This window comes from Abrus precatorius, unplaced genomic scaffold (assembly GCF_003935025.1).
Source record: "Abrus precatorius isolate BTA unplaced genomic scaffold, Abrus_2018 Scaffold10, whole genome shotgun sequence".
Classification (NCBI taxonomy): Eukaryota; Viridiplantae; Streptophyta; class Magnoliopsida; order Fabales; family Fabaceae; genus Abrus; species Abrus precatorius.
Genome location: NW_020874292.1, coordinates 10949245 through 10963832, shown reverse-complemented (window position 1 = coordinate 10963832; position 14588 = coordinate 10949245). Strand labels below are relative to the sequence as shown.

Sequence of the window (14588 nt, the reverse complement as noted above, 5' to 3'; positions counted from 1 at the left end):
TTACCTTAAAATAATTGAAAATGTATTAAAAATTAGTTTCATTAAAAATTAAATTTAAAATTAGATTTAAAACCAATTCAACGTAAAACTAAATTTAAAACCAATTTTAAACTAAATTTAAATTTTAAAACTATTTTTAAACTAATTAAAAAATAAAATAAAATAATTTATAATTTAATTCATGTAATTAGTTTGTATGATAGATAGATGATAAAAAATAAAATATATCTAAATATTTATTAGTTAAATAAAATATAAATATAAAAATATATTATTAATAAATTAAAATTTATGTAAATATTCTCTTGACATGTATTGTTAATTCCTTTCAGAGATGTAATGGATTAGAGTACTCCTTATACTCATATTTTATCTTTAATAAAATATTGATACTTAACAAAAAATTATATATATACAAATATAAACTTATATTAGTTATTATAAAATTTAAATATTTATTAATAGAATAATTTAATAATAATATAAAAAATATTTATAGTATATTTTTACTAGATTTAAAAGTTTAAAATCGGGTTTAAAGCAAATCCAAATTTAAACCAATTTTAAAAAAAAATTAAAATGGATTGATTTATAATTCAATCCATATAACATCATATGTTATCGTTGGTAACACATTATTCTCTAATAGCATCTCCTATAATAAACTTAATAACTCTATGAATCTTTTATTAGTGTATCCATTTGAGGCTTTTAAGTTATAAAGCTTTAACGCATAACTCAATCTTGTGAACTTTCTACATCTATTGTATAATAGTGTTTCTACATCATCTTTCAGCCTCTCAAATATCTTTAGACAATCTCTAAGATTTTCTTCAACATGATAACTATCCTCTGTTCATAATGTCTCTGAGTAATTGAGAGAGGATTCCATGTTATGTGATCTTCTTCAACAACATTTGGAATGTCTTCAACATGATCACTATCCTCTGTTCATAATATCTCTAAGTAATTAAGAGAGGATTTCATATTATGTGATATACTTCCACATTGGCACTCACTGTGTTTTGTCCAACAAGTATATTTTTCTTCAATCCCATTGCACGTTAGATGTTTTTCCAATTCTTTCGCATTTACTTGCATCATATTCAGACAACACCAACAAAGGCAGGGACTAAAGGGGAGAGACACTTCACCCACTTGCCATCTAAAAAGTTCAAATTCATTATCAATTGAACTCTTAGGTGCTAGCCAATTTCATGACTCACAATTGTCCTCGTCTATTCAAACAATTAGTATTGAGATTGACAAGTACTTATAATAGTGCTCTCTAACACATTCATTAACAACCTCTTACTCCACCGTCTCAATCTCTTCTCTTGAACCTCATAAGTTTCCTTCCTATGGATTCTACTTCATTTTTTTAGAAAATACTGATTTAATTAAGAATTATAAAACAATTCATTTTTATTAGAGTTTCTGAGTTTTAATAAGGTGGTGGCCAAGTTAGCTGGTCAAATACACTTACATGTCAATCCATTATGCATTCTCATGAACGCTTACAGGGCTCTCAATTCTGAAAGGAGTTCTCATTGCACTTACCAGATGCCCACATGGCAGTTCATAAATCTTCATGCAACATACACAAACAATGCTAAACCATTTCTTTTTCCAAAGTCATTCAATCAATAATTTCATATAGGTTATAACTTTGAAGGTTCTATTTAGCCATCATGCCATTGCATGTTCACACACATCAATACAAACACCAACCTCCATCAAAGCATTTGCAATTCATTCCAAGGATTTCTCATTGAACACACACAATTCAATCATGGGCTAAGGGTACCCAGTCTCATTCATTCCTATTTTCCTCTAACTATTTATTTGAAAACACCTCCTCCCCTTACTCGTTTAGGAGCAAGGTTCATTGCTTGAGTCATATCTTGGGCGTGAGGGGTTTGATTAGCGCTTGTGAGGTGTCGATGCATTCCCCATTCAAGGGTGAATACAGGGGATTCATTAGAAGTTGTTTTTAACCAGGTTAGATAATTTTAATTATCCAAAAACAGAACCGGTTAGGCAGAAGAACACTGTCCTCAACAATCAGAATTTTCAGATTTTGCTATACTTACCAAATTGAGTGTAACTGAGTGGTATGTTGTCCAAATTGAGCTCAAGATGACTCTTTGGAAATCTAACACTGCAAGGAATAGTGTTCAAATAATCATAATGCAGTCATTAGGTATGGACTTTTTCATACAATGCAGAGAATGCTGCTGTTCTGCAGTAGAGTCTAGAATTTGGACACTTACAACTTTTTAGGTCGTAGGTGGCTGAAATGGAGTCCAAATTGAGTCCCACCAAGTTTGTTAGAAAGGTAAGTTTGTGAGGAATCCAAATATATGGCTGCACACGAATTCTTGTGCATGATTTACTCGCAGTGATCAATTATGCAGACCTGTCTCGTCAGAAAATGCAAGGATTCAGCACTTATTTTCTCAAATCTTTTGATGGGTGAAGAATAAAGAGGGTTATATTACTTTCAATGTGTGAAAAATGAATCTCAAGACAATGTTGGAAGAAGGGGGTCAATTCCTATAATCAATCTTTTTCTGAGTATGCCTCCTATCAAATTTGGCTTCAACATAGGCGTCTAGTCATTCATCTTTTAGTTTGCTAATGAGTATGTTTCTTTCTCTGTCTTCAAGAGTCTGCTGAGTCTTTTCGTTGTGATTTCTGTTAATTTTCTACATAACATTGTGTTACTTTTTCAAACAGTTTTGACAAAATAATGCACCTTTTGCTTATGGGGACCTACTCTTGTTAATGTTTATAGTACTAAATGATTTGTATCATTTATTCATAATTGCACGCGTTACTTGGCTTTATTTGATAGAAAGTCAAAACAGAAATGAATGAAATATGTGTGAATTCTTATCACCTAACTCAAACACAACATTCATACACTTTCTCTCTATAATACCTAAATTGCTTATGGTGCTCGTGTTGTTAGTCAATTAATGCATGATACATGAGAAAGACATTTATAAGTCGTGAATAAGATCCCAGTCTCTGAAAGGTATGCCTCTTTAAAAAGGAGGAGTCTCTCTCCTTGGAAATATATATAAATACAAACTATGCAGATTCCATTGAAGATAGAAGATTGATTTCAAGATATTGTATGATTCTGAGTGAAAATCTAGTAAAACAAAATGTTGTAGCTAGGTCAAGTATAATATAGCCATATTGGGTGTACTATGCTTTCATTAGCCATATTCAAATATAATATAGCTCCTGAATTCTCATTTCCATGTATTTGTTTTACTGTTATACTCCTATAAATAGTTGTTAAAGAGAATTCAGTTACTGATATTTTAGACTTTAACTGCTAAACTTTTATGTGGTGAATGTGTTATTTTTCTTGCAAGTGTTCTGAAACATTTGGAATTTTAGAGGCTTTTGAACAAATACTTTATTGTTTCTTTGATCTTAAGCATCCCTGCATTTTAGGAATGAGGAAGGACTATTTTTGATGATGGGATTAGCTGACATTTATAAAGCAAACTGAAGGATCCATGAAAATTTTAGTCCAAGTAAACTGTATTATCTAACCACTTGTCAAAAGTTTAGGAACTAATTTTTATGCTCTTTTCTGCACAGTATCATGTGTTTTCGACGCAAAGTGTGGTTTTAGATGCCTTAACTTGGCATCCAAAATTATCTTTATAATGAATCAAAACTCTTGTTCTGATATTTCTGCATAGAGCATACTCTATTTCATCAAGTTCTAAATCTATTTTGGATCCCTTTCATTAAGCCATGAGAACTGGAATATGAAATAAGAGAGTAAGCAGTTGTCCATCCACAACCAGAGTTATCAGATTGGAGATTTTTATTTGCAAAAATCTACCATAGTCTTGCTATTTATTAGTGCTTCCAGAAATTATATGTTGCAGAAGAAATATCAAAGTTTGTGTCTTAGATGGAACTTGAGGAAGTTGTTCTCCCCCTACAGGTGTTTTGGTGCTGGACAGTTAAAATAAGATTGTTTTTGGGGAAGCCATAGCTGAAAATGTCCTGAAAAATATGAAATTCAAGATTCTCGTAATATCAATATTGAAACATCTATTACATAACCAAAAAACATCTATTTCCTAGCAAATGTCAATTGAAATCAAATAATGAAATAGGGAATTTGGTTTACTGCATTTACTCAGAGCTGTTATATGCTATGCCTCGAAATTTATTTGAGTCCATTGGAGATATTGTCTTAAGCCTTGTTAGTTTTAGTCCATTGCTCTGAAATTGACCTATGGAATATTTCATCCTTTGGTCGATTTTGAACTAAATTATTTATCACTATTATTTGTGGCCATCAATTGAATTGGGAGTTCTATCGTAATATAATTTTTAAAGTATTGAAGAAAACATTTATGAATGTTATAATCCCGAACATTCACATGAAAACAAGGAAGCCAGATATATTAAAAGAACTAACGTTTGCATGGAATATATGTAAATGGACAAGGTGGGAAGTGTAAGAATTCTGAATCTAAAATGTTTGGGATCTTAGTTAGCATATATGTAAGGTTCTAATAAAGTCCTTAAGAGTATACAAAATAAAATAGTAACACATACCACTTCATCCTTTTTTGTTTTAGCATTTGACTTAAGTGGGCTGGCAACTTCTTTTTTAATATTTCTATGCTAGATGGAGATGAAGCAAGAGAACGACTGCTTGATTTTTTTACGGATGGAGTTGATCTTTATGTGATTTTTATTTTTATTTTTATTTTTTTCAGTCCCAACCCCCCCAAAACATCACACCAAAAGCTTGAAAACGCAAGAATGTGATATGCCAGAGTCCATCTTGCTTCTTGCATTTCAAATCCCGTAAGACCTGCTTATGATGGGTGCCTCATGAACGAGGGGAAAACCGTTAATCGGACTCGAGAAACTAGACATGCATTAAAATGTAAGTTTGTTGTTTTTATTGAACAATGTACCCAACAGCTCAAGTCTTTTTCTTTTTTAATTTGACTTAGTTTAGTTTGTAATTGTGTGTAATTATGGAGGAGTTTTTCAAAGAAAATTACAATGCAGCTTCTGAAGGATCTAATATTTAATATGAATTAGTGTTCAATTACTTGGTTTTGCCTATGAAAGTCCTTTGACATATATCTACATGTGTGAAGATACCCAACAGTTTGTTCACAGTGTGGTTTGTCAATAGATGCTCTGATTATGTCTATATTTATGATCAGAAGTTTTATCCTTATTTAGCTATTTGTTTTTCTTTTGTTATTTTAATTAAAAAGAAAGGATGCAAGAGAAGTTTTTATTAAAATATAGAGAAGAAAAGAAGGAGAAAAAAATTAGGAAAGAGGTTTTTATTCTTTTATTTTTAAAAGTTTTTTTAATCAAAGAATTTTTTTTCATTTCCTTTATCTTTCTTTGTGACTAAATCTTACGTTGTAAAACAAAATTATACTGAGAATTTAATGTTAAAATTGCTATTTCTTTTATTAGTATAATATATCCAACAAACTTAATTGCAATGCAGTCTATAAATTGACAAATAACGTAGAGTCATATATTAAAATAATAATAATAATAATATACATATCGCTAATTTTAGTATACTTCCTATAAGGCAAGGTTGGTAGCTAATTTTAGTATACTTCCTATAATTTTTATTTCCATGATTAATTAAAAATACTTTCTCTCAAATATTTCTTTATTATATATATAAAAATACTCATTAATTAATTAAATTAAAACATTTTCATTATATTAATGCAGCGATTTATAGTGTTATTGTGTAGAGTCTCTATCTTTATACGTTTTAAATAATTAAGACTTACGTGTACTAGCGTCCTTAAGTCTTATGCAATATAAATTTATCAAAATGAAGTTTTAATAAAGAATCATTGCATTTTCTCAAAATTCCTAACACTCTCCAAAACCCAATAATAAGGATACTCTTATACCTATCAAATCTTTAACAATTTCTAAGCATCTTGCACACTCCCTCACATCTCACATGATGTTCATCACCTACCTGCATAAAGTAGGGAGGTGTTTCCTCCACCCTCACTTGTTTCTCTTCCACTAATTTCATAGAAATAAAATTGTGAGAAGCTCCACAATCAAACCAAACAACCACCTTATGTTTTTTTAATAGTCCCCATACCTTTCATGATTTCTTGGATGTCAATCCGATCATAGTGTTCATCGACAATTGCAAATTTATTAAACCATTCTTCATTCAACTTCATCTATATCTTCTTCTTCCATGTTGGCTACTGCTTATTTCTTTCATCAACATTACTGAATATTATTTTTTCTTGCAAATATGCTCTAATCCATACTTTTCATCGCATTTAAAACGTAACTATTTCTTTAATTTTTCTTGCAATTCTGCTTCAAAGTAACATTTAAATCCTCTACTACCTCATTTAGTTCCATTGCTACTCTAAACTCAAACTCCCAAATTTGTGGTACTTCAAGCTTACATACTAATTTCAAAAGGCATTATACGTAAAAGAATAACTCTAAATCATGTCCTAATTAATTTCAAAATTGCCAAAGTTTGGTCATTCTCTTTCACATCTAAGTTTTACCTTTCCTAAAGTTCACTTTGGCGTCCAACATTAGTTAAGAAAAAAAAAATTCTCACTTTCCTAAAATTCCTAACACTCTTCTAAAGCCTATAACAATTATACTTCTATACTCTGCCAAAATTTTATCAAATTTAGAAACCTTGCACACTCCCTAACGTATCACTTAATGTCCAACACCTACCATGAAGCAATGAGGTGTTTTCTCCACCTTCAGTTTCTTCACTTTCACTAATTTTTTGGAAATAAAATTATGAGAAGATGCACTATCAAGCAACACAACTACCTTATATCCTTCTACCAGTCTCCATATCCTCCATAATTTCGTGGATGTCAATCCGTTACATCAACAATTGCAAAATTATTAAACCTCATCTTCCTTCAAGTTCATCTGTGTCTTCCTCTTCTAATTTTTCTACCCCTATATCTTATATCAACCTTATTGAATATTGTTTATTCTTGCAAACATGCTCTAGCCCACACTTTCCATCACTTCTAAAACTTATCCCCATTGTCGAACCTCCTTGAAAGTGCCTCTTAGGTCTTAAAGGAAGGCACTTGCTCCACTTGGTGCCTTTTGGCTCAACCTTTGATTTTGGTCTCACCACTTTTTCATTACTCGCCCCTTATTCTTAGCACTTAAGGAACTTGTTAAAACTGATTCTCCACAGCTAAACCTCCTTAGACGTGCATTCTAAGTCTTAAGAGAAGGTTTCCCTTCCGTTTTTCTTTATATTATGCTTTTTGGCAGGACTTTCGATTTTGGTCTTGCTACATTCCCATTACTCACCCTTTTTTCTTTGTGCTAAAGGAACTTTTCTAAAACCATTACTCATTGCTAAAATTCCTTAGTAGTGCCTCCTAAGTCTAAAAGGAATGCCCCTCCCTACTCTCTATTTTCTTTGCTTGGTGCCTTTTGGATCAAATTCAGATTTTGGTCGTGCCAATTTCACATTACTCGCCCTTTTTGCTTAGCGTGTAAGGAACTTGTCAAAAACCCATTTTCCGCTGTTAAACCTCCTTGTAAGTGCCTTCTAGGTCTCAAAGGAAGGCTCGCCTCTACTTTTTCTCTGTTTGGTGACTTTTTGGTTGACTTTCAATATTGGTCTCGCCACTTTCTCATTACTCTCCCACTTGCTTAACGCTTCAAGAACATGTCTAAAACCCACTCTTAACCGTCGAATGTTATTAGAAGTGCCTCCTGGGTCTCAATGGAAGGCCCATCCTTTGCACTTTCTCTGCTTAGTGCCTTTTGACTCTACATCTGGTGCTTGTCTCATCACTTTCTCATTACTTGTAACACCCTTATTGTATTATTTATTATTATTACATTTTATGTTAATTATTTGTACATGTTTGAAATTATGAGAATTTAAAGTGTACAAGCTGCAATAAATCTCGTTACAGCAAAATATATCTCGCTGCAATGAGACAAATCATCCAAAACTAGGTTCTCTAAAGCACTCTTGCTGCAGCGAGAGTCTCGTTGTAGCGAGAAGTGGATAAGGATAAGTTAACAACCCTCTCGCCATAGCGAGAGTGATTCTTGTTGTAGCTATAATGATATATGATAAAAAAAAATTATTATCTAGTTTTTCTGCTATTGTGAAAAAGGGTTCGTTGTAGCAAGAATTCACGAGTTTAAGGGGGTAGTTAAAGAACTTCTGTCCTAGAAACTTTCATTAGAAGTCAAACACATTTTTCTCACTTTTCCTCCCTGATCTCTCACCTTCCCTTCCCAAAGAAAACTCTTCTGAACTCTGAATCTCTTATAGGTCTAGACTTGAACGCTTATCCCTTCCAATCCCAAGTAAGTTTCTCATAGCTTAGTTCTCCAGCTTCACTCCTTTTCTTCTGTTTTCTCTTTTTCAAAAGATTTATATTTTGTACTACTCAGGGAGATCTTGCTCTTTTAGACAAAATCTTTCATCAAAAGCATTGTACCCTTTCTTGGACCTCAACGATAACTTAATCTTAAAGATTTATTTCCAGGTAAGGGGTGCTGATCCTAAACCCTAACTTCTATTTATATGTTTTTGACTTAGAAATTTAAATTTCTTGTTGAAGATGGTAGATTCCTAATGTTTTCTTAAAGTTATAGTGTAAAGATGGATTTATGGATATGTAAAACTATAATTCATTTTCATAACTACTGGAATAAAATTTCATAATATGAGTTATGAATAAAACTAATTTTTAAGAAATTTCTATAAATTAGTTATTGATTATTGTGCGTGAATAGTTAAGGTTGTGAATTATCATTGAAAATAATGTGTTAGAAGATGCTAAACTCTAGAATAAATGATTCCATTAAAACTGAGAAAGTATGATCTTTGGCAATATATTTCTAAAACTTTGCAATTGAATTGAGCTTGAAGATATCCAACCTTCGACATATTGTATTGATTTATATGATAAAAATGTTTCTTGTTTTATGAATGTATATTTAACTTGATGAAATGATAAGACTTTGCTCTGTTTTGATGTTGCTTACTGAGACTTTGATTTGTTTTGATATGCATATTCTCTCAATCAAAATATTCTATTTTATATTACACATTTTATCACTTTTAGAATTTTTATTGCTAGAAGATGAAGAAAGTCTAAGCTTGTAAGTTTATGGTCTAAACATGAACCTCTTAAAATATATCATGCCTACTAACATTTTTTTTTTAGAATTAAACATTCAAGAACAACAATACAAGCTAAGAAGAGTTTGGCTTTAGCAAAACCAAAAAAGGGAAGATTGTTGAAGCTTTGTGAAGATATTATTTAGAAATCTTATGTTTTGGTTTTTACTATGATTTTAAGCCAAACACATTTTATAGGTGTGACTTTGCATAGAATTTAAATGAATGAACAATGGAATCTTAATCTAAACAAGTACAAGTTCTATGCAAGAAATATAAATTGTTTGTTGGCCATGATTTGGAGCTTAAGAAAAATAATAGAGCCTCTCACCTTTGGAAAAACATGACCTTACTTTGACCTTTATTCTCTAAGGGCCTTAGCTAAAGATTAAGGAATAGTCTTTCCGTTAGGTTCTGGGTGCATTATTGGGTTCCTATAATTCCTAATCTGCAATGTTTCTCCCTGTGCTCTATTCTTGAGAGGGACTTAGATATCCATGTGACTCTACTCTCTAATCAGGATAATTGGGGTTAGGATTAAATAAAGTACATGCTTCGTGATCACATTTGTGAAGAAATTGCTCAACTAAATCCCCCTGTTTTATATGGAGGGCAATATTTAGTGTCTTGGGTTTTGTCTAGCAATGGTTCCTTTTCCATCAAAATTTTGTACCTATTAATTAATGTCCCAAGCCCCACCTTAACCTGCCCATAGTTCTGATGTATTAAAATTTATTTGGGAGATGGTTCTTATAAAGTTGTGTTGTTCCTTTGAAAAGTTTCCCATAAAAGGTTACTTACTAATGAAGAGAGAGCCAAGAGAAGAATGACTAATTCAGCCCTATGCACTAGGTGTGGATTTGCCCTAGAGACAATAATTCATGTACTACGTGATGCCATTATGCTAGAAATATTTAGGATCATTTTCTTTTCCTTGAACAATGGGCCTAGTTTTTCAATGAAGGTCTTTCTTTTTGGTTTTATGAAAACCTATCCAATCCTTATTTTAGCAAATTTCTCAATTGACATAAGTTGTTTGGTTTTATGTTTGACACATATGTAAAGATAGGAACTCTTATATCTTGCAAAATAGTTCTGTGAATCCCCTTGTTTTAGTTCAAAAGATTATTAGTGATGCTAATTTTGTTGTTGTGTTGCAAGAGCAGACAAAACTCCCTTTCTAAATTGGCTAGGGAATAGGCCAAGATCAAGTGGTTCACATCTCCTATTGGTCAGGTAAAACTAAATACAGATGGAAATGTTTGTCAACACTTTCTTACTGCAACTTGTGGAGCTATTGTTAGAGACTGTAAAAGACAGGTTGTGGCTAGTTGTCACAGTTCATTGAAAGCTAAATTCTATGAAATTTATCATGGAGTGCACCTGATCTCAAAAAGAATTTCATATAATGTATTGGATTGAGACTGACTTCTGAGAAGCATTGAACTTTATTCAACATATTCAAGATAACTCTCATGTACTACCTCTAGTCCTTTTTATAAGAAATAAAATAAAGCATTTCCTTACTCCTTATTATAAGAAAAAAATGATAGATTCAAGAAGCATTAATTGTTAAATTTCTTTTATACTATTCTTTTATTAATATTATTAATTGTACAAATTACTAACTATAATATTTAATATCATGGATATTTTTGAAATAAAATTTATATTTATAAAAAATATAAATGACTTAATTACTCTCTTTAGTTCTAGAGATTTAGTCTTTTATTTCTTATAAAAAAGACTAGAGTAATATTATTTTATTTTATTTGTAAGATTAAGGATACTCTTAAGCTTGTGAAGTCTATTAGGTTAACTCATACATATAAGGAAGCCAATTAGTGTGCTAATAGATTAGCTAACAGATTAGCTAAAATAGGGTTAGAGTCTCTTTCTCCTTTTTCTAGTTTTGATTTATTCTTGTAATTTGTGTCGTGCTCTATGTTTGAATGTTTGTGGTATTTAGACCCCTAAGTCCATTACTTATCTTGTTTTTATTCTAGGCTTTTAGCCTTCTTTTATATATATATATATATATTATCTTTTATTGAAAAATTAAACATAACTATAAACATATAAAATCAAACAAATAAGATTACAAAAGATCAAATAACATATACAAGAATAATTAAAAATTTAATAAAAAAAGATAATTTTTAAAAGTAAAAACTATAAACAAATATCTTAAAAATTATAATGAAAAAAATGAATATTAATTATAAAGCTTAATATCAATTTGAAGTTAGAAATTAAAGAATACTTTCTGCTTTTGTTGATTAAAAATCAAATCATAAGGATATTTTTTTTATATTTTTTGTCGGCCGATAAGAACATTATATACCTGTCAATATTGCACTCGTTCTCATACCAAGAAAACGATAGTGTTGCCTGGAAGCACCTAAGAAATGCATGATGACATGTTTGATCACACAACGGCTTTTTTTTAATATTTTCTTAAAAATAATTATTAAAATAATATTATTTTTAAATAATCTCTGTGTTCGAAATACGCTAGTTCCCTAAAGATCTAAACATAACATCTAAACTCAAATAAGGTTTTAAATCAGCAGAGTACAGCATGGCACATCAACTAAAATGTTTAGAATTTTGAAATGTATCACGTTGTATTGAATTTTATCTTTTAGCATGTGAGATTTTTTTTAAAACATAATTTTTTATAGCATACAAAACTCTGTAAGAAAATTAAGAACTAGTTTGTTTTTATTTTTTTTAAATTACATTTAAAATAATTTCAAAAATTGATTTTTAGAAAAAAAATAAAATTTATTTGTTAGTTTAGTTTTCAAAATATTTTTTAAGATTAGAAAATAAAATAAAAAACTAAAACACCTTAAAACTATTCTTATTTTTTTTAGCATATAAATTTTTTAAAAAAATAAAAAAATGAATTTTATTTTATTTAGCATACAAAAATCCGTAAAAAAATTAAGAACTTGTTTTTTTAATTTTGATTTTTATTTTTTAAAAATTACATTTTAATATAATTTAAAAAATAAATTTTAGGAAAAATTAAAAAAAATTATTTGCTAGTTTATTTTAAAAATTGTTTTTAAATTGAGAAAATAAAAACAAATTTTTTAGTTTAAAAATTTATAAAAATAATTTTAAAAAACTCATCTTAACAAACAAATTTTAAGTTTTTTTCTTTAGTATGTGAGAAATTATTTTAAACAAAATTGTATATTTACAAAAGATATGAAACTAGTAGTGACTTAACAAAAAGAAGTCTCATGCACAGATATTATTTAAAATAATATTATTTTAATAATATATTTATTAAAAATGAAAAAAGCCTCACTCAACGAGTCAACATTTTTTAATTCATGAAATGGTATATTTAAAATATTATTTATAGAAAAATATAGATATAAAGAAAAGCGAAAAAGACAAACACCGTGCTGCTTATTGCATTTTGCAACGCCAATCCTGAACGAAATGGGAAAAAAAAAGGAATTTAGTTTTAAAAATTATTTTGAAGTAATTTAAAATAAGTATCGTTATAATAAAATATAATTTATTTAAAATAATATTTTCATAAAAAATTTAAACATTAATATAAAATATTTTTAAGAATAATATTTAAAATTAACTTTAAGAATTAATATTTAAAATTTCAAAATATAATTATCAATATTGAGCCTTTGGCGCTGATTATCAACACTCCCGTAGTAACACGACTCTAACTATTTTGGAAGCGAACATGATATTGACCGATAACAAGAATAATCAACGGTGAGGATTTATATACGGATCATAATATCCACTGAAAGGAACAAAAATGAGAATATACTGAGAATTATGCTTTAAAAAAATGTTAACTTTAGCGTACTAAAAACACTAATTAAGAACAAAAGTATTTTAAAACACTCATTTATCATATTTACACCTAAAGAGAAAAAGATAAACTTACATTAAAAGAAATAAGAAAGAAGGGAAAAAAAAAATACTAAAAATCTATATAAAAAAAACTCTTCTGTAAAAGTAAAAAATAGAAAAGAAAAAAGAAAATTAAAATGGTATAATCAATCAAAAAATAAGCTATTGATATTATGATAAAATACATAATAAACTGCACTTGCTTGTTCGCCGGAGCAAAACTCCCAAAATAAGTGCAGTCAGGCAATTCCTCGTTCTTCTTAGCTAAAAACGGCGACGTCTTGGTTCGAACCAGTGGAAACGGACTTAAAAGGAGGAGATGCAGCGTAACGTGTGGAGAAATTGCGATGCGCGTCATAAGCGTCATCTTCAAAATCCCCGTTCTGCCCCGGACCCTCGTCGAAGTTCAAGGCGTAACTCAAGGGATCGTATTGGTATTTCCTCACGTGCCGTGAACTGCCACTTCGGTTCCGGTTGAACCGCCGAATGAACGTTTTCCAGCGTGGCCCCGCCACTATCTCCGACCACTCGCGCAATTTCATAAGGCCTCTCAAACCCCGCGACCACCACTGGTCACCGGCGCTCTCGGTTACTGGAAGCGCCTGAGAGTGAGACTCAGACCATGAACGAGCTCGCACGCGCTCCCACCACGCTAACCCAACCGTAGCCGAATGACGGGAAGAACCGAAACAGCAGGGGAAGCAGAAGCTGCAGCGGGTGTTCGCAAAGAGAGAGTTTGACCTCTCTTCACCGTCGCCGGTTGAATCAAGCACCGTGTGTTGCGAATTGGACATGCCAGAACCGTGCATAAACTATTACTGTGTTCTTCTAGTTTCAGTGGAAGTGCATAATAATCCAATACAGTGTCTAATATTAATATATGGAATACAATTGAATCCTAACCCTAATCATTCACACTTATCAGCGACTTAGTCATCGCCCACCATACAACTGGTTTCATTATTTTTGTGACGTTAGTTGATGAATGACGATTGTTTATTTTACTGTTTAGTGAGGGCATTTTCGGGATTGACTAAGCAAAGAGTTTAGGAGCCGTTGAAGTTGAAGAATTTTTATACGGTGTTGACAGCATATGCTGCACTGGTTCGTTGATTATGTGTCAGCGTCATAGTCATACATATCCACTTCATACCTGGATTGGTAGGTTTGAGTTGCTTTTGTATTCTTTTATAGATATTGTATATTAATTAATAATTATGTAAGCTGTGCTAGGGAATCCGAAGCGTAATGGAAAGTATTGATATTGAACATGGGTCAACCGACTTCTGATAATTTAAATTGGGTATAATAAAGAAAGCTTTTATGTATGTCTTTCATTAATTATACTCTCAAAATAAAATAATCGTAAATTATGTGATACAAAATTAAATATAATGTAAAAATTCGGAAAATATGAGTTATAATATTTCTAGAAAAAATAATACAATCTTTAACACAATTTTTATCATTAAATATT

The 14588-nt window shown here is 30.5% G+C and overlaps 1 protein-coding gene across 1 annotated transcript; it reads right to left on the bottom strand.

Annotated features, from left to right (window-relative positions):
* Positions 1 to 13008: 13008 nt before the first annotated feature.
* Positions 13009 to 14339, bottom strand: LOC113852890. The gene has a single exon (XM_027483287.1). The coding sequence runs from the start codon at positions 13918 to 13920 to the stop codon at positions 13372 to 13374; it is 549 nt and encodes a 182-aa protein (XP_027339088.1). The 5' UTR covers positions 13921 to 14339; the 3' UTR covers positions 13009 to 13371.
* Positions 14340 to 14588: the final 249 nt, after the last annotated feature.

What these genes read in the sequence shown, in the direction of transcription:
- LOC113852890 (XM_027483287.1), bottom strand. Translation starts at nt 13,920, where the DNA reads ATGCACGGTTCTGGCATGTCCAATTCGCAACACACGGTGCTTGATTCA.